The sequence below is a fragment of the Tauraco erythrolophus genome, chromosome 6, assembly GCF_009769465.1.
Source record: "Tauraco erythrolophus isolate bTauEry1 chromosome 6, bTauEry1.pri, whole genome shotgun sequence".
Lineage (NCBI taxonomy): Eukaryota > Metazoa > Chordata > Aves > Musophagiformes > Musophagidae > Tauraco > Tauraco erythrolophus.
Genome location: NC_141470.1, coordinates 11775707 through 11801957, shown reverse-complemented (window position 1 = coordinate 11801957; position 26251 = coordinate 11775707). Strand labels below are relative to the sequence as shown.

The 26251-nt window shown below is 40.7% G+C and overlaps 1 protein-coding gene across 1 annotated transcript in view; it reads right to left on the bottom strand.

Moving 5' to 3' along the window:
• Nucleotides 1-26251, bottom strand: part of PTPN5 (protein tyrosine phosphatase non-receptor type 5) — an 89664-nt gene that overhangs the window by 53673 nt on the left and 9740 nt on the right. The window contains exon 2 of the mRNA XM_086613238.1: nt 9047-9157. Within this exon, the coding sequence (XP_086469364.1) occupies nt 9047-9056 (10 nt within the window). The 5' untranslated portion in view covers nt 9057-9157. The remainder of the gene's footprint in view (nt 1-9046; nt 9158-26251) is intronic.

Here is a 26251-nt window from a genome sequence, read left to right as displayed (position 1 = left end):
CATGAGTAGGTGGAAAGAGATAAGAAGATGTGCAAAATTAAACCAAGTCTCAGGTTCCTAAGACTTCTTTTCCAAGAGAAAACTGTGATACAATGAAGAAAACATTCCATCGTTAAAGCCTCCAATTCTTGGGGATGGGGTTCCCCTTCCACCCTCTTCTTAATGTCATCCTTATTGAAATACCTTTTTCATTGAGGTTTCTTGCGTTTTCCTACGGTGACAGAGATGTCACCAGCAGTCGTAAGGAAAGCAGGAAACCTCTATCTGCAAACTGGTAAGGCAGAGGTCGAGAAAGTATGATTTCCAAAAGCAGTAGAGGTTTGAGATACTGTGACAACAGACACAAGGCTTTTAAAGGGTGGTTCGTTTCAGCTAAAAAAGCAGTTTATAGGACTTCTGCAAACAAGACACGTCAGCAAGGTTCGTTCTCAAAAATTACTAGCATTTTTACCTGGCTGATTTTCAGCTTATTTCAGCATATAGTTATGTGGTTAGTTTGTCCATTAATCACCAGTTAGTCCACCAACCCAAACAGTGACCACGAGACATGCACAAATTTTGTTATGCAACAATGTGCTCAATTCGAAACACTGCACTGTTTTGGATCCCACATCCCTGAAACAGGCCGTTTGGTATTTTTGACCTCTAAAATGTCTGGTTTATGACATTAAACCAGGTCCTACAAAACCACTCGTCAGGTACCGTGAAAGATGAAAGTTAAGCTAGACAACGGACTAGCAGAAACAAGCAGAGAAAGGAGAAGACAAAATAAAGGTCACAAAAGTGACAAAAGAAGGTGTGAGTATGTTTGAGAATAATGGAAGTGAGAAGATCCTATGAGAGAAGAGATGAAAGAAGGAAAATAAATACAAGGCCATAGAAGAGAAGCCCAGAGGAGGACTGTGAAAGCCTGGCAGAAGGACTGAGTGGAGACTAAAAACAGCGTCTGGCAGTAGCTCAAATCAAACAAGGCAGCATATGTAAGAAGTGCAGTATGCTGAAAACTTCCTTCCTCTTGGGGATTAAATAACCTCAGAGTTAGGGTAGAGAGTGTCTTCCCTCTCTCCCCTCTAGAATATCTTACTCTAAACTCTGAAGCAAGAAAAAAAAAGCTAGTTAAACTTTTCTGTGATTATAATTTCCCAATTGCCCCTGTGAGCTCTTCACAGAAATTTTCAAAGGCAAAGCTGCAGAAATTAGACATTAATTTTGATCCATTTTTCTAGTGGGAAAACATGATCGTGGGTACCTTGTCCTTAAATGATTTAGGGCATCAAGAGGCCAGATTTTCAAAAGGTCTAAGGAAATTTCCAAAATCCCCAATCCATCCAGACAGGACTCTAGTTTTGCTGAAAAAACTTTAGTTGTTTTTCAAAAGATGGGCCTAAGTTCCATTTTGAAAAACATGAAACCTATTTCACACTGAAAGACACTAAGATAATACAGCACAGTTGCTTTTGAAACTGAGACTGGCATGCTTTTCAAACTGCTGCCTACCACATGCTTTTGTTTCCTTTAATTGTGTGTCTGTGAATACAGCACACAACTGTGTGTCTATTTGTCACTCACAATTAAGGAAACACAGGTGCAGTTTCGAGAACATCAAAATGCTACAAAGTGGGCAGTCTGAGGACAGCCCAGCATTCCAGATCTTAAACTGCAGTGATGTTAACCATATTTGCACCTGCACAAAGCCTGAGCAAGTCCCACGTGAGGAAGTATTACAGCACTAGGCAGGGCCTAATACAACCTTAGTTCTGTCAGCTCCCACAGGGGTGGAACGTGACCTCACAGGTAGACATGCCAAGCCAACATTCAGAGAATATCCCACCATGTCCCATCTGTTTTTTGTCATGGTGGGTGTGCATAGGCAGCTACATCTAACTGCACAGCTACATCTAACCACACAGCAGCAACAAACTATAACTGTGATTCTTTCCCCCACGACCATCCGGAGCAGGGTTGTAGCTGCAGTTTGCTGTTGCTCTCCTCAGGTCCATGTGCCCATATTTCCTTCATCAGAAACCAGGAAAAAAGGCAGAAAGATGATGCTACCCAAATCTCACTCTAAAACAGATAAAGCACCTGGTCAGATGTATCTTCTGTGCCAGTCCCTACTGATGAAGGTCAAGCTTAAAAGGCAGGAGCTACACACAGAGAGGCAAGAACGCATGAGGGGAAGACTGTCCTATTATGAACGCTGAAAGAAAGACTGACAGAACAGTCCCGAATAATGCTTGGAGGAGAGTGACAGCCCAGAAACACTATTTTGCTGCCTGTGTAGTAGTGGAGACACAGCAGAATGAACTTTTACCTTGGACTTGGGATCCAAATCTTCCTAGGGACTACCAGAAACTGTTTTAAGAAATAAACTCTCTGATCTACCTTTGAAATACAGCTGTCTATTTCTGCTAGCACTCCTGAGTCATACCTTACTAAGTATGCCTCAACGTCCTGTCAAGATATGCTCATGATTGATAAATCTTTCAACCTTTTAAGTGACATTCTTGTATTAAGGTTCAAGGACTGAAACCAAAACAAATAATTGGTGTGGTCAAATGAACATGAATACGAATATGTAAGCACAAACTCAGGTGCACTCCACTTCATATGGTTATTTTTTCATTGCAAGCACTGTACAGCATTATCAAGCAACCAAGAGACAGTTTCATCTTATCAATTTGGAAAAAAATCCCAAACCATTCTATCACTGCAACTGGAAACACCGTGTTTCTATGGGAAAGAAAGAAGCAGGGTCAAGCGCACCTGGAGGCAAACAGACATGCATCCTTGTGGAAATCAAGGAAAAACTCCCAGCTACTGGGGATGCAGCAGCATAGTGGTTAGAATACCTTGCTGTGGAAACCCAAATCACAAGCTAGAGCTTTGCACCACAACACTGTGCTAGGTTAGCCTGTCTATGTGTTCTATTCGGGCTGCTAGGTTGAAGATGACAACACACACCATTTCACAACACGCTGCTGCAAACTCCTGTCTGCAGAAAACTATGATCTAATCCAGTTGATGTGGCCTGCTAGGCCTTTTGAACTTCAAGATAAACCTTTGCAGCGGCTCATAATTTGAAAACGCATACTCCAGCAATACCAAACTGTCAGCATTGCCAGAGACCAGTCAGCTTCACAGTTTTCTAGTTACTGTAATACGATGAATTGCAATCTCTCCATGCTGACCCAGAAAGTCACTTGGTGATACAGAGACCCAGGGACATATCAGCAAATGGATTCTGTTGTTTTTTCACACAGGACACCTGAAAGGTGATCAAAGGATTCCAACTTCCACTGGAACTTCAGCAGAAAACAAATAATCAGTTTCCTTAAATGCCTCATAAAATCCCAGTCTGAACAACAGAGTAATATCTTTGGTATTAAACAAAACAATATCCTTGATATTGTGAATGCTATGCTGGGCTAATGAAGCTGGCAGAGGAATAAGCATACATCAGGGGACAGTGTTAACAGCTCAAGTCTCTAAGTTACATATGCCAGTTTACCAGAGTTATCCCCCTTACTTGGTATGAGGCAAGAAAACCATTTTATGCACGGGACAGAAGTAAAAAGAAGAGCATCAAGTCAACTCAGTTGTCACCTGTCCAGCTTGAGAAAGGATCAAGTACAAGAACAATTTAAAAAAAATGCCTAAGAACTTGTCCAGCCCTTCATAAAAGTATGCCACACAAAAAAGTCTTCCAAACATCACCTTCCAAGTAATTGCTTTTCCTTTAAGACCTTGACGAAGACAAAATTTTGCTATGAGCATTTATCCACGTTATCCACATAGCATGTAACACGTGGTAGATGCAAGTTACCTACATATTTAATCCACTGGTAAAAGCTAAACTTTCCAACAATGGTTTTCCTAGTTGTTGTAATTGACATTTTCATCACTTTCACCCAGTGTGCTGTGAGTGTCACTTCATGATTTGTAATGGAATAGGAAGAAAAACAACCTTACAGGAAAATGGGTGGGATTCTTCATGCCAAAGTCAGAGTGGCTTTTTTCATGGTTCTATTTGCATTCCGCACACAAGCATATGGTTAGTCAAACCCTGCTCATGTTACTATACAAACATTTCGTAAGTACAAATCTCTTTCTGAATCAAGCATTCGTTAGAAATGCTGACTACTGTTTATAAATACTACAGTGAAATCATGGAATGTCCATGTAATGAAAGCTCAATGTTAAACGAACGGTCTCTCAACTTGTATTTGTCAAACCTTTAACAACAATCTCTTCTTCTTTCTACTACGTTCCCAGGGAAGCGTTCTTTCCACTGCGAGTATATTGATATATTTTATTTCTCGAACGGGAGCAGGATAAACCACACAGTGCCAGACTAAGGCTTCCTTATTCACTTTGCTCTTCTTTTTATAAGAAATCTCCCTGAAGTCATCAGGATGTTTTGTGCAACACTATCAAATGAAATAGAGATTACAATCTGGCCCACAAGAAACAGCAATTACTCTCCCATGTATTGCAGATAGCCAATCCCTTTCTTAAAGTAAAGTTCCTTGAAGGCAAACTGTCTTACACAATCTTGAAAGAAACTGTAATAAAGCAATAAGGACCGCATAACTAAAACTGGCACATGATAATTTATCAAATAGATACTTATCGAAAAGAACCGACTGATTTTTAACTTAATTCTATATTGAAATCAGGGTCACTGTAGATGCAAACCTGTAGATGCAGTGTACCTTTGGTACCGCAAACTGCCTCATTTTCATCATCTCTCTGATTTTTAGATGCTGTTCAGAGAGTGGACTGAGATTTTTATCAGTTTAATTCTCTACAGTGTTGAATTTTGTACACACACTGAAGAAGAAACTTGATTTTAAAAAGATTTAACTGGAAGAACTCAACTTCAAACTGTCAACCCAAGTGCATACTCCTTCAAAAATAGCGTATTAATTTTGCTCATCCCCACAGACTTGCGTGACCTCTTTTACCTGTGTCCCGTTTTCCACCTGCACCACAGCAGCTCACGGGTATGTCACACAGCTACAGCAAAACTTTTCAAGCCTCCAGAAACACCATCCGGTTTTATTTCACTCTGCACATTTTTTGCTTCATGTGCTGTGTTGGATGCAAGCACACACAAAATCTAACACGAGGCAGATCTGTGATCATAATCGATGATCTACTTAGCGATATGGTTTAATGGGGATTAGGGATGGTTGGACTCGATGATCTCTAAGGTCTTTTCCAATCTAGAAATCTATGAATCTATGAATAAATAGCTGCCTGGTTACTTAAAACGATCATTTTTCAATCTAGCCCATCATTTTATGGTTTCACCGTCCCTGTTCATTGGCTGGCACAAACACATCCTAACACTGGTTTAACATTTGCCCTCCAACCTACCCTAACCAACCAAGGCATTAGAAGTGTCTCATTAGCTCACATGCTCTGCAACAAAAACAACAATATTATATATTTTCTTCGTATGTGTTTTATTGATTGTTCAACTCAGGCACTAAAACACTGGAAACCTTCAGCCATGTTCTACATAGCATTTTCTACAATATTAAAGTTCATTAGTATGCTTGCAACAGCTGAACAGAATGAAAGTGTTGATAATTGCAGAAATGTTTCTGTTTACTGAGCAGTGCCTACACAGAGTCAAGGTCTTTTCTGCTTCTCACCCCACACCACTAATGAGTAGGCTGGGGGTGCACAAGAAGCTGAGAGGGGACACAACTGGGACAGCTGACCCCAACTGACCAAAGGGATATTCCATAGCATATAAAGCTGGGGGAAGAAGAAGGAAGAGGAGGGACACTTCCAGAGTGATGGCATTTGTCTTTCCAAGTCACCATTACGCGTGATGGAGCCCTGCTTTCCTGGAGATGGCTGAACACCTGCCTGCTGATGGGAAATGGTGAATGAATTCCTTGTTTTGTTTTGTTTGTATGCATGGCTTTTGCTTTACCTGTTAAACTGTCTTTGTCTCAACCCATGAGTTTTCTCACTTTTACCCTTCCAATTTGCTCCCTCACCTCAGTAGGAGAGAGTGAGTGAGGGGCTGTGTGGTGTTTAGCTACCAGCTGGGGTTAAACCACGACAAGCTCACATTCAGCTGGAAAACTTTACCACAAGTTTTTTTTTTTGTTGGAACTATTCCACTTTGATGTCACATGATAAATGATCGTCAATCCTTTCTTTCTCCCCTCCCACATCAGGTTTTCCCAGGCTAAGCTTTTCTGTAAGGCAGAACAACCCACGCCTTATTCCGCAATAAAAACAAAACTGTTTGAAAAACTTCCCTTTGTATTGCCCACATACAAAAAGTAAGCCCGTATCACCACTGAATTAAAGATCTTTCTGACAAACAACCTCCAGGCTACGTGCATGAACACATGGTATTTTGCCCAAGCAGAACTCCACAGAGATGAGGAGAAGTGAATAAAGAAGAGAACACTTCTCTTAGGGCAGAGTCAAAGCCTAAGTGAAAACAAAAGGGGAAGAAATGAAGTCCCGTATAAACCAGGAGAGGGGGGAAAAAAAAAAAAAAGGAAAACAAAAAAAAAGGAATTGCTCTACCAGAACCATTCACACATTTCCCCCCAAAGGACCCATACTGGTGGAAAGGAAATTGGAAGTGAAATATGAAAGACCTCTGAATATACTCAGTATCTGTAAGAATCATATACTGCATTTATAAAACATAGATATAATTTTTTTTTTTAAACTACCCAGTTAAAAATAGGGGGAGGAGGTGTGTTTCTATGTTGGTGGATAGATCAAATTCACTCGTGGTTCAACTCCATACTTTTAACTACGTTTTACTCCAAATCTCAGTGTGGGGTAAATTTGATAAATTTTTGTCTACGTTTAGCTTGTCTCCAGGGCTAAACAATATCCAGCTGTTCTATTACCCAATGACCCCTCCCTACTCAAGGAGGAGAATCTGTAAAAGGAAAAGACCACCACTGGTTGAGATAAGATCTACTTAATAATCAAAATTAAATAAAATGGAAAATAATAATGACAACAATAATACTACATAAAGACAAGTGATGTGCAGTGCAGCTGCTCACCACCCCGTGACCAATGTCCAGTCCATTCCCAGCCAGCAATCCCAAAGCAGGAAAGCCCTGAAACTGCAGTTCTGGAAGAGAGAGAGTAGACCTTGGGAGCAGAAGGACAAGTGAGCCTCTCCAGGACAGCGACCACAACCATTGAAGAGAGATAAGAAGAGAGAGTGATCGTCCCCAACAAACTTTCCAATTCATAGTGAGCATGACGTTACATGGTATGGAACACCCATCTGCCAGTTTAGGTGTCAATCACCCTGGCCACGCTCCCCCCAGGTTCTTGGACATCTGACTCATTAGCAAAAGCAACTCGAAAAGTCCTTGAGCACTACAGTTACCTGTATACCACAGCTAGCTACAAACTAAACCAAAGTGTCATATCAACTTTGTTCTCACCGACTCAGGTGCTGCAGTCTTTTTAAAAATGCAGCTTACTTTAGAAATGAAGTTTCTCTGAACAGAAAATTGATTCTATGATTCTACCCCAGCAAAACCAGGACAACTCTGTAAAGTGATTTCATTATTTTGTATAACCAACAGAATTACATTTACATCTTGCTTTGAAATTAATATGGTCTATGACAATAAAGATCAGGTAACATACAATCTTATGGGTTTACTTATGCTAAACTATCAAGAGTAAGTGCTTCAGGGCAAAAAGTGCATGTTTGCCATTTACTGCATGTCTGCACATGTCCTAATGTAATGAGGCTTCCAGCTACTTGGCACACCTCCTCACCACCTCAATATAAAAGTAAAGAATCTGACGTTTTATGGCCCAGGTTTCAGACCGGCCTCAAAGGATCTGGACAAGACTGTATAACACAAAGGCTGTAAAGAACACCAGCATGACTCTCTGAGCATACAGAAAGGAAAGCACATCCCTTCTGCCACCAAATGAGTGGCAAGCATTGACTACCAGCTGGCCAAAGCTGACCACTTCTATCTAACCTGTAAAGAGAATGTGAACTTCCAGGAGAAATATCTGTAGGTCACCTGGATTCCTAGATAAGTTTCTCAGGATTCCTATATAAGTAATAAAAGATCACAGCTCATAAAGGGAATTCAGAAGTAAAGCATAGAGCAGGTGGGATGAACCCATTCACCTTTCAGCTTGTTCACACACATAAAATGTTTTTGCCCTCCAAACACTCCCTAATAAAGGCTTTCAGCATCGTCTTTCCATAAGCTGGGCCTCCTTCACAGTGTGGAGTTGACCCCAAAGGCACAGCTGACTCGCACCAGCTGAACTGGCTTCTGTACTGTAAAAACAACCGTGGGCTCAACAGTCTGCAAGACACCTATACCTGTGAGACGGAGTGAAAGGCTGGTCCAGTCAGCAATAAGGCATGCTTATGCTGTAACCAGAAGGTAAATAGATCATCTTCTAACCAAAAAAAAAAGAAAAAAGGTTTATCTACATCATATGCATGATTGAAAGGGCAAAACCCAGTAGCTCCAAGAGCCCTCACTGCACAGATACGAAACGCTTTCTAGGAAGAGACAGAATACACTTAGAATCAGGTCCAGAACTGAAAACTCCCACTTTCTCGATGATTAAACAAAACTTATCGCTTACCACAAATAAATAAAAAACATGATTGAGACAGCTATGGACTGGATTTAAAAGGAGCTTTTAGAAGACAAAATCCTTTAGGCTTCCTTAGAAATCCTAGTTCAAACGAGCTTCACAGACATCAAGTAGGTAATGGAGGTAAAATGGACTCTGTGTGATATAAGAACCACAGCAAGATTAAAAGATATAATCCAGTACAAAACGATCCAGCAAAAAGTACCTTCCATGCTAACTTGGCTTTGTGAAACATCTACAACCTGCAGTGAATTTTCCTTTTTTTTTTCTTCTTTGTTTTTGTTACTTGTTCCTTTCATTCTCCAAGAAGATTAGGACAAATTCTGAAAGAGCCTACGACTATTTTTCATCTGTACTGAAGTGACAGTATGATATATCTGATCTTCCTTGCCTTATTTACCATTTGACATGCACTCAGTTCTTTCAGTCACATAGTAGCTCAGTTCCAATGTCTGCTCCAGGACAGATGGTCCTATGGGATTATTGTTTACACTCTTTATGCACTATAATCCTAAAAAAAAAGTGAAAAATCTAAGCTTTAACACTATCAGATGTCCAAGAATCATTCAGGGCTTTTACACATTATTTTTCTTGAAAAGAAATTCTAAAAGACCACTATGTTCATCCATAAGGAAGTATCAAGTATCTGCAGGGTGCAGTGAAACACAGAAGGGAGATGAAGCATGTTCCTTTGTTACTGATCCACTTGCTTTTGCTTATTGCCTGTATATAGGAACTGGCAGCTACGTGAAGCCTTCCAGGTATCCGAAAAACATGTGCCATAAAGTTTTCTAATATTTAAGGAAAAGGGGTGATACATCAGGTAAGCTCCCTTAGGAGCCATCTGCTTCATACGGAAAAACCCTTCAGCTGAAATCATAATGACCAATTTCATTAAAATCTTAGAGAATGCTTAAAGGTTTGTGAGCACAAGAGAGACCCTTACTACTTATTTGTGAAAGACTGCTAAATGTGTCATATCTACCACACAGTGGGGCTAACTGAACACACAGTTTTGAAACAGACAGCCCATCACAGCTTCAGAGACCGTGTGTCCAACATGCCACTCAAAGCATAGAAAACACATGGGTAAAGAGGGTCACACAGACATGTCAAAAGAAATTCACATCTAACAAACTGCAAGGACTTTTTCCTTCTTTACAAATTCTGCTGAGAGAGGGTCCAGAGATGTAGTCTTTGTCCAGATGATAACAGTGCTCTGCCACCTTCAAGGCTTATATAATGTCATCTACTTCTAAAATACCTCGCACTGTGAACACCAGGCCAGTTCATCCATTCTCATCCAAAGCCCACAGAAACCAATACAACTCTTTCTATTGATGCCAATCCACTTTGCATCACAAACCAAACCAAGAATTCTTCTGAACAACAAGAGTACAATGGGCTAAATCCTCCAAGTGCCCTCTCCTACAGAGGTCCTGTTGAAATCACAGAGAGTTTGTTTCACCAGAACCTGTTCTTTCCAGTTTTTAACAGGCTAATAAATCAAAGACCACACAGATACTCAGACTTCAGCTCTAACACGGGGACACGAGGTGACCACTGCATGTGGATAAGCACATCTGCATGTTAAAGAAAAACATATTTAAAAGCAAGTCATATTCTTAGAAGACACCAGAATATCTTAGAAGACACCACAACAAGACAACATCCAGGTAAAAGCAAGTCAGCAGAGTCACATGTGAGGCACTCCTCAAAAAATCCCCTCAACCAGTACGGCACGTTTTAGCATTAAGCATTCCTCTGCTATGCAGGACAAGGGACTACTAAGTCAAGGGAGAAAGCTTGTGTAAAGGCCTGGATATAAGCTGTGTCTTTCACTTGTAATACAAACATAGTATGGAGGAACTAAGTAGGTCCCAGAATAAGAAATATTGTCTGTGTACACAATGTGTGTCAAAACATAATCCAAAGTTATTCTTAAAACCAGAAAAATCAGACATAAAGCATACAGATGGCACTTCTACTTTTATAACCACTTAGAAACACCTCTCCCTCCCTCATAGGAAAAAATGACAACCAATTATTTTCAGCTAGATGTTTTATTAAGTTTATTTTCTGATGTGTTTTCTTAAGTCAAAGCTCAAACACAGAAAAGATGTCTTGCAGGCAAGTGCCAAGGGGAGTCAACCTTCTTTTACAGAGCAGGTGCCATTCAAAACATCTAACAAGCACCATAAAAAGATGGTATGGATAGTTCAACATCAGCACCCTCATTGCTCCTCTGAAACTTGGGGCGATGACATAATCACCAGCTTTGTGTAACAGTTCCTGAGAAACAGGCTTCACAGGCACTAATTCCACTCCAGAAGCATGTCTATGAGGTGCAGAACCAAGAAATAACTGGATTTCATAAGTGATTGCCATTGGAAAATAGGAATTGGTGCCTCTTGGCTCACTACTGAAGGCCAAATTATATCCCCAACATATTATATCCCATATCAAATGGTCTAACAAAAGATGCTATGCCTCTCTATACAGTGCTCTTTATGTCACTTTTTCTTGACATGAAGGACTCCAGTATTTGAACGGGCTGTCCCAGTATATAAAGTTACTACTTTTGTTAAGTGGGAGCATAATTGACTCTGCATGCTTTCAGTCCAATGCAAACAGAAGACAACATTGCTAAAATTCAAGCCAAGAAGTGCTCAGTGCTCTTACAAAAGCAGACTAAGAATGCGTACACATAGTTACTACGGTTCAGCTCACACAAGGTAACTTGACCACGTATCTTAGTTTTTAATGTTTGCAATGACAGCAGCCCCAAATGCTGTTCTTTGACCTTCTTCAGTGCCTGCAGTCCACCACAATATCCAAATGCTAGTATAAAAGTGTTTTCTTTACACATTCTGCTGTGCAAGGAACTTGGTATGACGATATTTCCAGAGAGGCCAAACGAATAAGAATTAATGCTGAAGCTGTAGGCACAAGGCCTGTATCTCTAGGTCCTTGTATCTTCTGGAAAGAAACAGTTACCTCTTCTTAAGCTATATGCAACTGTTGTCGTCTGCCTTTAGTACAGATGCCTTGCCAGACTCCACGTTTAATCCCATTGTCTACACTGCCTTTAAATTCACGCGTTCCTCCTCTGCTTCCTCTTTTCCCCACCATGTAACTTAGAGACAAGTGCAGTTTTAAAACTGTTGAAGGAAACGAGCCCATCTATTGCCTAACATGCCCCATCCTTCTGTCTCTCCAACAGCACGTGAACGAGCAGAAGAACATACCGCTAAAGCAGGGACAGTTGGGAACCACTCCAAGCCTCCGAAAACGCACACAACCTTATTCTCAATTACTTTATATCTTGCAGTTATTATCAGTGCAAAACTGATGTGAAAACAGTATTCAGATTCGGTAGCATTTTACGCCTACTTTACACTGACATAGAAGAAATATGCTGCCCTGTGCCCATGGCTATGAGGGCAATGTTGAAGGCAGAGTAGTTTGACAGAAAGCTAGTCACCTTAAAGGCAATACAACTGCATAACCTTGCTTTCAAACTCTTGTGTGTCCTTCGTTATACTGGCATGAACAGCTAAAACTAGTCACAGAGGCACTTCTTATGTGCATAAGTACCAGCAAAGTCAGGTTCTGCATTAAAAGACGACTTCAGCACTTCATTTTGCTCTGTGTGAAACCTCTAGAGGATGTGCCACAGAGCACTGATAAGCAATTGCAAAAGTTCTGGTAGCGAGTACTCAGCAGCACTCAGTAGCAGACTACTTCATGGAAGCAAGAATGAATTTATCTTGTGCTCCATATGAGCAAAACTCCATGTTTTTAAGTTACCAGGTTAATTTTTGCTGAAAACACTGGCATAGTCTGCCCAGATGCAAGCAAAAATTGTACATACAATTATGTGCATACATATTCTGGCACTGACAGAACAGCAAAGCAGGTTAAAGTGCAGGAGCACCATCACAGAACAGTAAGACAAATCCAGAGAGTGGAACAAAAAACAATAAAATGGCTTTTTGTTACCGTTCACTTTTTCCCTGTACTGGGAAGGACACAGAATCTACCCCAAAGAATACATCATTCAGGAAATCTGTAGTGATGTTGTGTTGTAGGATGTTCCCTCACTCCATCTACAACCCCAAATCAGACAAGAGTATTCGCCTGAAAAAGGACTACAGAGCCACACTCTCCAACTCTTGTCCTTACACACTCTTTTCTCCATCTTAAGAATGGACAAACCTGAAGACAGGGGCAAGTCTCCTGGGACAAAAGAACAGAAATGTGTTATTAAAATGAAGCGTGTACATAAGTGGTTTCTGTCTTGGGATCTGAAAACCAAGTTTAATTAACCAGCTGAGTGGAAAGCACAGTTTATATAATGCAGACTATTTGTGGACTCTCACTCCAGTCTTCCACATAACCCCTTGTAACTGCTAGTTCACATAATAGCAATTTTTGCTGGTAAAAACAAACTAACTGGGATGATAGATCCAGATGACAACTTTCACAGAGATCAAGAAAGAAGAAAAGTGTTTAAAATAGAGGAAATAGAGACCAATCCATATTACACAGGCTACTAAATAGTTCTGTAAGGGAAATAGAGCTTTGTCGCTTCTTGAACTCTTAGAAATGAGCTTGTCATCAGATAGAACGTTATTCAGTGCTAAAAGGATATTGACAGATTCTACCACTGCCAATGAAAAGAGTCCTGGAAAGAGTCTGAATGTTTTTGCCTTGCTCTACCTGTACTCTGGAAATCTGCTTTCTGAAACACTGTATGCTTATGAGATAAACCAGTGAAAAGTGTGATAAACTTGAAAAAAATTTAGCTCTGGGAAGAACCAAGGTCTGTCCACTGAATACTTGATCATTTGGTTATCAGGCCACAGAACTGTAACTTGGTGGATTGGGATTTTGTCTTTGGTTTCCAGTGTCTCTGTTTTTTAAGATTCAGCTAAAGAGACTGTCTTCTATTCTGTGTTTGCAGAGTTCTTAGCTCAGTGGGTCCTTCATATGACTTTGGATGGTAGTCTCATTTAATTTCCCAAACAATCAACACTTAAGGTTAGCTTCATGTTGCATTTAGGATGATTTAACCTTACACTGCTGCAGAAAGCGAGGGGTTTGTTTCATCCTGCTCACTCTCCTCTGTTGCATCACATCTATCTTATCTATCTATGCAGCAGCAAGGCTGCTACTTCATCCTGCAGAACTGACGGAAAACTAATTCATTTGGGGGGTGGATTAGTCATCATTGGAGGAGTAAAAAAGGGACTATCTTCAGTGGAAGCTCATTGCTAGAATAAATGCAAAGTTCAACTGCACACTGCTTACAGGGAATTACAGACCTTCCCTGGGTGTTCTATAGTATCTGCATGTATATTTTAAGAATATAGCTAAGCAAGTATCAAACGGAATTCAATTCCTTTGCTACAGCATACTAATTTTTGTCAAAACCTCACACCAGTTTTATCAAAGAAAGAGATCAAACCTCAAACAGGGCAGTTAAATACAAAACTTTCCAACAATATTCTCACTGGAAAAAGCAAAAGGGTTCTTCTAGGCATTAAAAAAGAGGTAAACTCAGATAATTACATAGGATACGCAGGGCTAACCTAGTGAACGTTTATAGCAGTTGCTTGAAATTCTGATGTCACTTGCAATAGATAGATCAGCTGGTAGTTTTAAAAACTTGATCATGTATTAAAAACTATGACCAATATTGTTTTCTGTGCACAGAGATAAACATCCTGCTCAAGGATCTGAACTCCTATTTAAAAACAAAACCAAACATTAAGAATAAAAAGCACTCAGTATGGTTCTGAGACACATATGTGGCTGCATTGCATATTCCCTGCCTACACTGACAGTGTGGGAGCTCTGTTAGTCATCTAATGCGCATATTTGCTTGGCACAATGCCTCTACTTTCTTATGCAGGCAAGAAAGATGATAACCAGTTTATTGTAATTTTACATCTTCAATGCATGTTCATCAGTCAGTATGACCAGGCTTTTCCAATTCAAACTACAAACTGTTAGGAGACAGATCAGTTCAAAGGGAAGCCCACAGACTGGAAGGTTGTTAAGCACAGCTGTGAAGACAAGGGCGACATTTTAGATTCGTGCTGCTTAGACACATTTTTTGGTGGGACCTAACAAAATGCTTATTTTAAGAATAGGAACCTTTTATTGAATACAAGCCTAATTTAGTTTCCCTTTGAATCCCGACACAGATCCTTTTACTGTCTTTAAGGGCATCAGAGGTTCTCAGTTGGCTTGCTTAAACTGTCCTCCTCTGCCTCCATTCTGGAGGAAGCTGGAGCAGAACCTGAATTTAGTTTTCAAGTAAGGCTGTCATAAGACCTCCTTGCCCAGACTACAGCAAAATCACACAGATCCCATCCTTCTGGCATCCCAACTTCATTTAAACCATACAAAACACATAGCAAGAAAGGTGTGTCTTTTCAGTGCAACGTTGAAGATGAAATCTGAAGAGGAAGGGAGGGAGGCAGAATTTCCAGATGCCTCAATGTTGTCAGACCTCGAAGGAGTGATTCTGGCCATTTCCTCTCCCAATGGTCCTGGATGCTGCAAATTAGTATTTTAACATGAAATACTTCATGTTACAACTTGCTCTATATAGATTCCATTGCTTTCTGACAAACAAGGGAAGAAGTGCTTTGAGGGGAGGTAGCTCATGCTGTTCCTTAGATATCTCAGTGGTGAACCCGCTTAACACTGACTCCTGTATTTAAGTCAAGGAGAAGTCTCATGCTGCCCCACTCCACTGCAGAAACTGGCAAGGCCAGCCTTTGAGGGTAGTCCAGGACCACCTTGCAGGACCTCCTCTAACCCATTCCTTATTTTACGCACCTTAGGCAACACAGGCTGCCATGTCTCTGCTGGTTTTGCCCTCAATGAGCAAAAGTTTGGATCCCTGAGGACTGCAGTGCTTTGGTGTAATGCGTGCTGACTGTGCTCAGTGTGTTAGTATCTAGCTGAAGGGAACAGCTTCTGGCTAGTAGGAGTTCAGAATAGGTAGGATCTGGTCTAACCTAGTGGAGCTCTGTCTTTAAATTCTATGATGGTAAGACAGAAGAAATATGTGGGAAGCATCCACAATAAATCAACCATCTCAAGTTAATTAGCGATTAATTTAGTGAGCTACTGAAGTCTAGCAAAGATGAATTCTGAGAGATTCTGGTCACAGTTATCCTGATGTAAATCTAGATTAACTCCTAGAGAGAACATCAATCTCCATGACAGTTACTTCAGATTTACACCCAGCTACTCTGAGTTTGTGCACTTGTTTTCACAGCAGTGTGGGAGATCTGTCTCAACACAAATCAGCTGCGCTCTCCTGGAGATTCTGCAAGGTACACAGAGCTAAATTTCTGAAAAAAATCTAACCTCAGTGAAATGGGGAAATTAAATTCTCCACTCTGATGAAACCTAAGCCTCCCACATAACAGACAAAAACCCTGCTACAGAGACAGTCACTACAAGTGGTCACAATATCCTCCTCAGCTCTCAGTCTTCAGGCAGTAAAGATAATTCCCTCACTGGATTTCATGAAGCACAACGGCAAGCATCAAAATTACTACATTCTTCTGCCTAGGACTCTTATTAAGAATATCAGATCTACAAAGTGCAGTTTTGAGTCCAGTCTCACAACCCTGCCAAAACCCACCTAAGTCTTTCAAGGTCATCTTTCTAAGAGGGCAAAGAGGTGGTAAAGGCCTTCTGGTGGTCAGCACTGCCCTATGTGATATACACTGAAGCTGCATCAAAGAAATTTGATATGAAAAAGGAGTTATTGTCCTGCCACAGAGCCCTTTGCCCTTCTGCTCACTCTACTCAGCTCTGCAGCCCCATCTCTGCGCAGCCATCACTTCCCCCTCAAGCTAACTGCTGGATTAAAATGATATAATGCCCGTTCCCACCCACATGAATCTCAATTCAAGTAGTGCAGCATTGCTCATGAAATTCTAAGTTGATTCAGGTATGGAAATGCTTGTATGCTTCTGAGTGAGCTGGAGTACAGATCGTAAGTAACAAAGAGCAGAAACAGATTACAGGCCACGTACAAATGCAAGTGCTGTAATTCTGAATTCAACATATGTCCAGAGAGCTTGTCAAAGGGTTTGTGGAAACATTATGGAGAGATACTTAGAGCCACTTTTGCTAGATGGTTTAAGTTCACATTAAGAACCTCCATCAAACTCATTCGCATGCGGATTTTTTTTTAAGCAAACTTTAAGGCTCCCCACACCAGCCTAACTTTGAAAGAACTGGACACATTCCTATCTCATTCCGCTGATGATTATGTTCATGCTGCAGATCCTAACTGCCTCACCCAGTTTCATCCTTTGCAGGAACTTGCTGTCTGAAGGAGTCCAGAATCTTCTTGCTATTCCTTTGTTTCATGCCATAAGTGGGGTTGATAGGGTTACTCAAGGTGACCCAGCAAGCTCAGAGCACAATCTTCATGCATTCATAAGGATGTTGCAGAGCTCTACTTCATTTTGGAATATTTTCTTCTGCTCTCGTGCAATATCGCTCTGAAGATTGTTTTGCTGTTAAATATTTGTGTGGATTCATGATCTCTCAGCATTGAGTCTCCCATCAAACAGCCTGATCAGCTTATGAGCAAGCATCATAATAGAAAAGCATATGGCATGAGCATGCCCATGGTTTCCAGCATTTGTAAAGTTCAAAGAGCGTTAAGTCAAGTACATCTCTCACATTATCAGAATAAAAATTGCTTTGTATAATAGGAAGACATAGACTAAAACCAAAATTGGATGCCAATTTGCAAACTGCCATCAAATTTCCAGGAAGCTACTCCACCAAGGAGCATACTGCACCCTAGAGAGTCCTTAATTAATAGTGTCACATTTGAAATAGGCCAGTTAAGGTTGTGTCAGCATTTACATCATAAATTCCTAATTATATGTTAGCAAAACAATCCTGAAACTTACTGAAACATGATATACAGGGTTCCAGCCCAGGAAGACAGACTTGGGGAGGGAGGTGGTAAGAAAGTGTCAGTATCAGGGTAGATTGGATTTCATGTTTTAATTAGAAAATAAATTTTAAAAGGGGTGGGGGGGGAGGGGAAGCTTGGAACCATTTCAAGTTCCAAAAGCAGAGAACACTTTGGTAGGTATTTAAGGCCAAATCCTGGAGGTGGCGCATGTCTTTGACTGATCTCAGTGGGACATATGGGTGGTTAGCATCCTCCCAAAGAATGAGGGATTACCAGTGTCTGAGTACTCATTTATACCAATGGGCGTTAAAGCACTTAGCTCTTTCTGGGGTCTGGATCACAGTCCATCTGTACTTGCTCTTGTTATTCTTGGTTTAGAGAGCTTGATCCTGCTTCCATCACAGGCTGATGATGTCTACAGTCCAGAGTCAGGAAGATAAGCACTACAAACTTCCAAAGATGATGAAATATACCATATGTATAAGAGCTTTACACACAGAATATACTTTGCATTAGATGGAGCATTACTCTCCCCTTGATGTTTATATTTCATAGATTTCATAGATTGGAAAAGACCTTAGAGATCATCCAGTCCAACCGTCCCTAATCTCCCATTAAACCATATCCTTAAGCAGTTCATCCACCCTTTTCTTAAACACATCCAGGGATGGGGACTCAACCACCTCCCTGGGCAGCCTATATGTGGTGTATTTCACAGTATCTTGGCATTGTTTCTTTAATTAGAAATATATAGTATCAAATTTGGAGCTCCTACAGCTTCCAAGCCCATCAGCTGGAGCAGAATGCATGGCTCTGACTTCTAATTCCTAGAAATGGATCGCAGCAGCAAGGAGGGGAAGCGGCATTAGACAATGTTAAGAAAGTCTGGATGGAGCGGACAGAGGCACTTCATGATCATCCGAGTCTGCAGTAAGTGATCTCAGTACTAAAGTAAGGGCAGTAAAGTTAAAATAAGGACAGTAAAGTCAAAGCAAAGCCAGTGAATGGTTTCAGTCTCAAACAGAGGCCCACCTGCTGACTGCCTCCATCCTTCATTGTCCTGAGGCCCAGGCACTGATGCCCTTAAATGTCCTGTAATACCCTACTCTGTATCCTTCAGTATTTCTGTTACCTTTGCAGAGGTGCACATCTGCTCAAGAACAGCTTTCAGAGTTTCTGAGGTCTTGGATGCAGTCAGGTCTGTCCCACTTGTGAATCCCAGCAAACTGGCAGTGGGGCATGGGAGGATCCCACTTTTATCCTGCCCCACACATTGTGACTGTGTGTCCAGGTGACAGTAAAATGGTATCAAGTTCCCAGGGCCATGCCACAGCCTCCCCTGCTTGGGGTTTGCCAGCTCAGCATTGATTACAACCCCTTTGAAGCAACAACTCATGGGAAAAACAGTTTGTTTCTTCTGGAGTCCAGGGTGGTAGCTCAAAAGGCAGTGGCAATCTGTTATGGCTTTTCTTTGAGAGGAAGCTGGGTATAACTACTCAGGTCCTCAGTCGGGACTCAGGAGCTCCCTACTGTGTCTGATATAAGACTTCACACATTAAGACAGTATTGTCTTAATTTTACTTAATTGTATCAAGCATTTGGACACTAAAAGCTACAAAAGGGCCATATATCCATGTATGTATACACAGATACATATAAACATGACCACTCTTAATGTATCCTAGTTTGAAAAGCTTATCCATTCACAACATTAAGACCCTGTAAGTCAACAATCAAGACACTAATCCTGACTAGCAATTACTGATTAGAAACCATATGGAAACTCAGAACCTTGTCTTTCACACCCTGTTGTCTCCCCAGCATAAACCACAGTGAACCTGACTTTCTTGAATAATTCCTACCTTTCTACAAACAGGCTGAGTTGACTAGCATGGTAAATCAATCTTAAGAAGGATTAGATCAGAGAGCAGACAAGGCTCTAGAAAGAGAACAGTCTTCTTGTTTCTACCACTGTACCAAACGGCATCTTCCTGTTTGCCACATAGCCGCCTTCTCAGGTTAAATTGCCCCATTGACCTTGGGGTGCCACACATCACTGAAGGGAGCAGAACTGGTTATCCTAAAAGGATGAATGCAGCACCTCAAACCATCAGTGTATCACTACTGCATCCATTTAGCTTATTGCTGCCACAGCCTTAAAAAATTAATGAGTTCTCTAGGGAGCATACAGACATAATGCTCAAAGCAAAGGAAGCTGCTGCCAATACTGTTTTCCTCTCCCTAGACACCACTTCAAATAAAAACAGAATAGGAGCTTTTGCCCCCCAGCAGGGTATCAGGATCTTTTCAGACAGAAAAAATACCTATGCTTGTACAGACTTGAAATTTCACAGCCTGCAAGCCATCACCAATCCATGTAGTCCAATCTTGTTCCCTCTACCCACCATCTGGGAGATTTCAGCCATCAAGTTCAACACAAAGAGGAATTAAGCTTCATTTTGGGGTAACTTATGAAGTTATCTTGGTATGAGTTTTGTGAAGATGGCAAACCTTACTGAGAAATACTGACTTGCATGCTATTAAATGGAGTGCTTAGTTTCTCCAGCTCTAGCATTGACTTGGTTTCTTGTTTTTCCTTTTCTGTGCAGCAGTTAACAACACACCCACAGACATGATATGGTATATACACAGAAACACAGGTCAGCAAAGTGATTTATGTAAAGCCCCTTCTTTAAGGAATTATCTCACGCAAAGGGGAACATCGGCAGATGGGGCTCTGCTTCTGCATCATATTCCGCAAATATGAACGCCTGGCAGGTGCAGAGGGGGATAGGAACAATCACATTCACCCTTTCCAGCCCTTGCTTGTCATGGCATCATTGCACAGAAAAGATGCAAAAGAGAAAAAGCTTCTTTGCCTTCCAATCCCTTTGCTTTCCCAAAACCACTCCCCACATCAACCAGTGTCACTAAGAAACAGTCTGCCAGAAAAAGGTTTAGAAATCCTCAAACAAAATGGGTTAAACATTCAAAATTATCATCAATTAACAGCTCCAAAACGATGCAATAGGAGATTAGCACAGCAGAACAGCTTTAAAACTTACACTGATCCAAGGTCTGAGACCAGATCTTGAACAGTGGGAGAAATATGCTTCTCTAGGACAAAGGACCAATATCATGTAAATCACTATAACTAGCAAGCAAGGCTTTTATCTAGACTGACTTGTTAGCAGGATCTCAGATTTCTGCTCTGGTAACTTTTGAAGCATCAGCTTCTAAAATCATGCGGCAACCAATGAAGAAAGTTGACAATCACAAGCAAGTAGACGCAATGCTTAAGTTCAATATTTCACGAAATGGCCTAGAAACTGATGGATTAATGTGGCGTTTTTCAGGACCAATACTGGTTTTGAGATTGTATTTCCAAATACCTGCTGTGTTCTCAGAATCAGAGAGCATGATGTCCATAACAATCAGTTGCAGAAGAGAAACAAAAAGCAGAAGCAAATGATTCTTTCATGTATCCTGTAATGGTGGCCATCAGCTCATGTCAGTCCACCATAAAGTCTCTTACAAACAAGGCATTATGTATGTCTCCCCTTCTGTTACTGACAGGGAAATTTCAGCAGTCAGTCCATTATCAGCTGATAACATTCTAGGCTAATAGTCAGTAATTAACTTGATCCCAAGGATACTGAATGTCATGAAAGCAAAGTTAACCACGAACACTCTTCAAAGGCTTTTTGTCCAAATCTAAATAAGATCTACAAGATACCACTGCTGTTATTGGTATTTCAGGATCTAGAAGACTGTTATCAACATGTGAAAAATTGTCATTAGCTCTCAAAACTTACTGGAAATCCTTATCCCTTCCAAACGCGCTGAACACTTTGCTTAAGGACAAACACACAATGCATAGTAACAAAAGGACTAAAGAAATCACAGAAGTGCCGTATCATATCCTAACCTACCTCACAGTATCTCCTCAATTCAAAAGCCATAAAAATAGAATAATTTTTTTCCCCAAAATTCATGTTAGATGGCACACCAACTACTATGTTAAAGCAACACTGGTAAACATGAGGAAAAACGAAACACAAAAATATCTGAAGCAGCTGCATGCAGTAATTTCTATATAACCTCTCTGATTCTAGCTACTTATACATCATCTTTAATTATCTAGGGTGTGTTCATCTTCAGGTCATCACATATTGAACCCCTTCGATGAACTTTAGCTGACACAGGTGGTTAGCTCTCCAGAGGTTTGGAGCTTCCTTCTCATTATTGCTCATATTTTTTTGCCTTGGCTACTTGTTTCTGCGGAAGCACTCAGTCACCACTAATTTTATGCTAAACAGAGACTTCTCTCAGCTAAGCTGTTCACTGGATTTATGGGCAACTTGCTGCATGTTGTGTCTTCAGAAATTATGAATGTAGGTGATTCTATAGCTTCTGGGGAAAAGCTGCTTCTTTCATACTTGGATAACATCAAACAGAAGCTGCTAATCTGAGAGGATGTTGAGGACAAAAAGGGCAGCTTGCACTTCCTTGGTTTGAAGCCTTTGTGGCAGAAGGTTACTCAGCTCTTTGTGAGAGAAAGAGAGAAATACATAGCTGGAGGAGATGACACTTGGGCTGGAGAGGTGAGAGACACAGATGGAAAGGATGAGAGTCAGGCACAGAGCAGCAGAGATTGGTATCAGCTGAAAAAAATGAATTGTAGACACAGATAGGAAACACTATATTCCAAACTGGAACAAACATCCGGTTTCAAGGACAGTAAATCAGCTTAGGGATCTAATCTCAATTTCTACTTCTATTCAGTATCAACAAACGAGGGAGTAAGTGGGATGCCTTACTAAAGCAAATTCCCAAACGACAGCAGACACTATTCCAGCTAGCTTTGGACTGCCTTCTCTTCCCAGTGTAATCAGCAATCTCACAGGCACAGCTTTATAAATCCCAGGCCACCAGATAAATGCCAGTAGACTGTGACAGAGCACAGAAAAGCCAGAGATAGTTTTAGCAGGACTTGACTTTTAAGTAAGCTTGCCAAGCAGAAGAGAACCTTTTTCTAAATCCTGGATACACAGGTAATGGTCTCCTCCGTCCAAACTCAGGAAAGAGCACTATGCCTGAATCAGTATCTTATCACTGGCACTTTTTTTTTTGTGTTAAAAAACCTTTATGTAACATTAAAGTCATGCCCAGGACTAACACAAAGCAACAGTTCTCAATTTAATCTAATGCAAGCTAATATAACGTAATTTAATCCACTCAAGGGTAACAGACTGAAAACTGATGTTCTGAGCTGCACAGAATATGCTGCAGATAATAAATATTGTTGCTTAATTGCTGGTTCTCTTATTATCTAGCATCACTACAAAACTTTAGAGCACTGAGTCTCCACTTGTGATCTGCTGCCCACTGGCAACACACAGAACTCTGGCAAATGGCCAGAACTATATTCAGTAGCAAGATCTACTGTGTTTCCAATCTGGATTTTGAGGGGTTAGGGTGCCAGGAAGCACATATGAAATTCAAAGGGACAAAGACAATGTTTTTTCCTAAAATGTTCAGGACATACATTATTGTACATGATGCTTAAAGCTCAAAAGAGATCAAAGTTAACAACAAATGGCAGTGCCTACTTCAGGGAAAAAAACATATAATGTCATAAAACGTACATAGCGCAGAGAATGTTACCCATGCTTGCAGTAATTTGTCACAGAGTGCTTAAGGATCTGAAAACATGGTTAAAGACAATAAATAACGGGCTAAAATACACACAGCATTTGGGCACTCAACTCTTCATGTATGTCAGCGCAAGTCAACATCATGTAAGGATGGGAGAAGTCCCCGTCCAATTAACTATTTTAATTATGTGGTCATTCTAAACAGGCTCTGAAGTGCGGAAGCAATCACCAGCAGAATAAAACAGCCATTACATGCCTTTTAGTCACAGGATTTGTTACAATAATTCACAAAGCTCCCAGCAGCTTCAATACAAAGTATTCACATCTGCAGTTTCACAGAAATGATCACGTCTGTGCCAATGTTTCATCTTAGGAGTGCTTGCAGGCTTTGATTTCCATGTTTAGAAGAGGACTGAAACAAGTCAATTAGATAAATTATTCCACCTCTCTGGCTTGCTGTTCTCAAACTTAAGGAGTGAATGTTTTGGCCATGGAATGGTGGCAGCGATCTGTACTGGCAAGGGAGGCTCTGCTCCGAAAGGAGACAGCTACAGCCAGCCCCAGGCTGGTAATACGCGCTGTTACTGAGACTGAAAATGAGGGAACAGATGTTGTTGGAGTACCAAATGGAAGATGTTCTGGAAAAGAAAATAAACAAATCTAGTCATACTCAACTAGTCAAGGTACAGGGAGGAAGCCACAAGTCTCTGTTCCTAGAAGTAAAACAGGCTCTGCAAAACCATCAGAAAAAAAAAAATGTACTGCCTGATGAATAAAATGGATTCCCTTTCCCAGAATCTCTGGATAATGCTAGAAAAAAAAAAAAACAACAAACATCAAGCATATTTTATTTACTGGTATTAAAAAAAAAGAACCCCCTCAAAAAAAAAAAAAAAAACCCAAACAGGCAAGTGTAATTCAGTGAACTGACAGTAAATTGAAAAGTGGTATCATATAGCCAAGGGAATGCTTCAAACATCTCTGGCAAAACACGTACTCTCTTACAGAGGCTGAATCAAGATGCCTTGCTTGCTTCTAAGTGACCTGACCTAAACAGTGTGACCTAAATCTTGCAAGAGTGGAGAAAAACAAAATCTCAAGCCCATAGAACTCTCACTACCACTAGTAGGTCTGCAATAGTCTACCTTCCTTACTATTTGAAGGGAGCATATACCTGTATTTTAAATAGCCCAAATTTTGGTCAAGTACAAGACACCATTATGAGATGCAAAATTTGATTACTGATTGAGAAACACATGGAATGCATTCAGGGACATCCAACTGCCTGTCTTTTGAGTAGGTAGCTACTCAATAGCGGCATTGTAAGAATAGGTCTCCAGAGTGGCTATCTGGAAAAGCTTCTGGTGCTTGTGTTGTCACCACAGCTGAACGCGGCAACTGTCAACCTACAACCCATGGACTGCTTGTGACAGCTCAATTTTCGAAGACCAGTTGGAATCAGTGAGCAGGTTCAATGGACTGTTCTGTTCCCCTGTATTTTTCTCAACCAAAGAAGAAACTTCTCAACTCCTCTTCTCCCTATCCCCTTACTGGTCACTTAGAATGTGAAGCCCAGCTGTGATCCTGGCAAACTGGTGAAAGGCAGGAACGGGGCTACAAAAAACAACCCTTCTTTAAGACTGAAATTAAGTAAGTATCTGCCCACTAAAAAAAAAAAAAAACACACCACCAAAAAACCAGCTAGCTACTGTTGCTTTAGCCCACTTCAGTTTTTTGAATCCTGCCTTCCAAAAGGATCCAAAGCTTGTTATGCTCCAGTGGACCCCTCCCTTTATCTCACATCCATAAAGCATTCACCTCCACCTAAAAAAAATCTGCAATGTTGTTGATTGCTAAAAATCTCCTGCCATTGAAGCAGCAGGAAGAGAAGGAAGATAGTAATTGGAATGACCTGCTTTTACAGACTGCAAGTCATCTATTATGAAAATAGTTATTATTTATAGCACCTGAGACATACAGTTCAGAACAAATACCCTCACCATGTAAAATTCTGAGCTTTTCTCAGTAGTTTTGGTATTAAAGGATATCTGAAAAAGCTCTCTCCATCTTTATTAAAAGTCAGCATTTTTATTTCCTGACAAACTCTTAGAAACCATTAAAGGCTCATGATATCACTGGTGTTACAAACAGAGTATGTTCTCCCACTGAAGGAGAGTAGCAACTATCCGCAGGGAAAAAGGAAATGTTCGTCTCTCAGGGTAGAAACTACAAGGATTGCTACTTTCTAGGGTGTGCAATTAGGGAAAAAATGAGATACAACCTCATTTTGAAAGTGAGGTATATATTAATTCAAATTAGTTAATCATCTAAACTCATCTAAGCCTCCCCTGCTAAGAGGTGAAATCAGCAGAGAATTGAAACATACATGAAACGGTAACACGAGTAGCATGCTGTAGTTTCAATAACGAAAGAAGGTATGCACAAACCTAGTACTAGTAAATACAAATGGTCCTGGAAGGCGTGATTTAAGGTGTGAAGGTTTCAAGTTTCTGCATCTAAGAATACCGGAAATAATATCTAAATAATATTGGTAGGCTAAGAAAAAAAAATTACCCAAAAGGAAGTATAGATGAAATAACTGAAGGTAATCAAAACATTCCAAATTATATTTGAGAATTATATTGAGAGCACCTGAAGAGCAGCAGAAAGGAATTCCAGCCACTCCAGCCAGGAATCAGGTTCATTGGAGGCTCAACTTAAATGCCTCCAGGCAAACACAAACAGCATGGGAAATAAACAAGAGGAGTTAGAGACGTGTGTACGTCTGCAGGGTTATGATCTTATTGGCATCATGGAGATGTGATGGGATGAATCCTATGACTAGAGTGTCAGAATGGAAGGACAGAGGCTCTTTAGGAAGGACAGTCAAGGGAGTTAAGGAGGAGGTGTCACCCTCTATGTCAAAGACCAGCTGGAAGATGTGGAGCTCCGCCTGGGGATGGATGAGGAGCTGACAGAG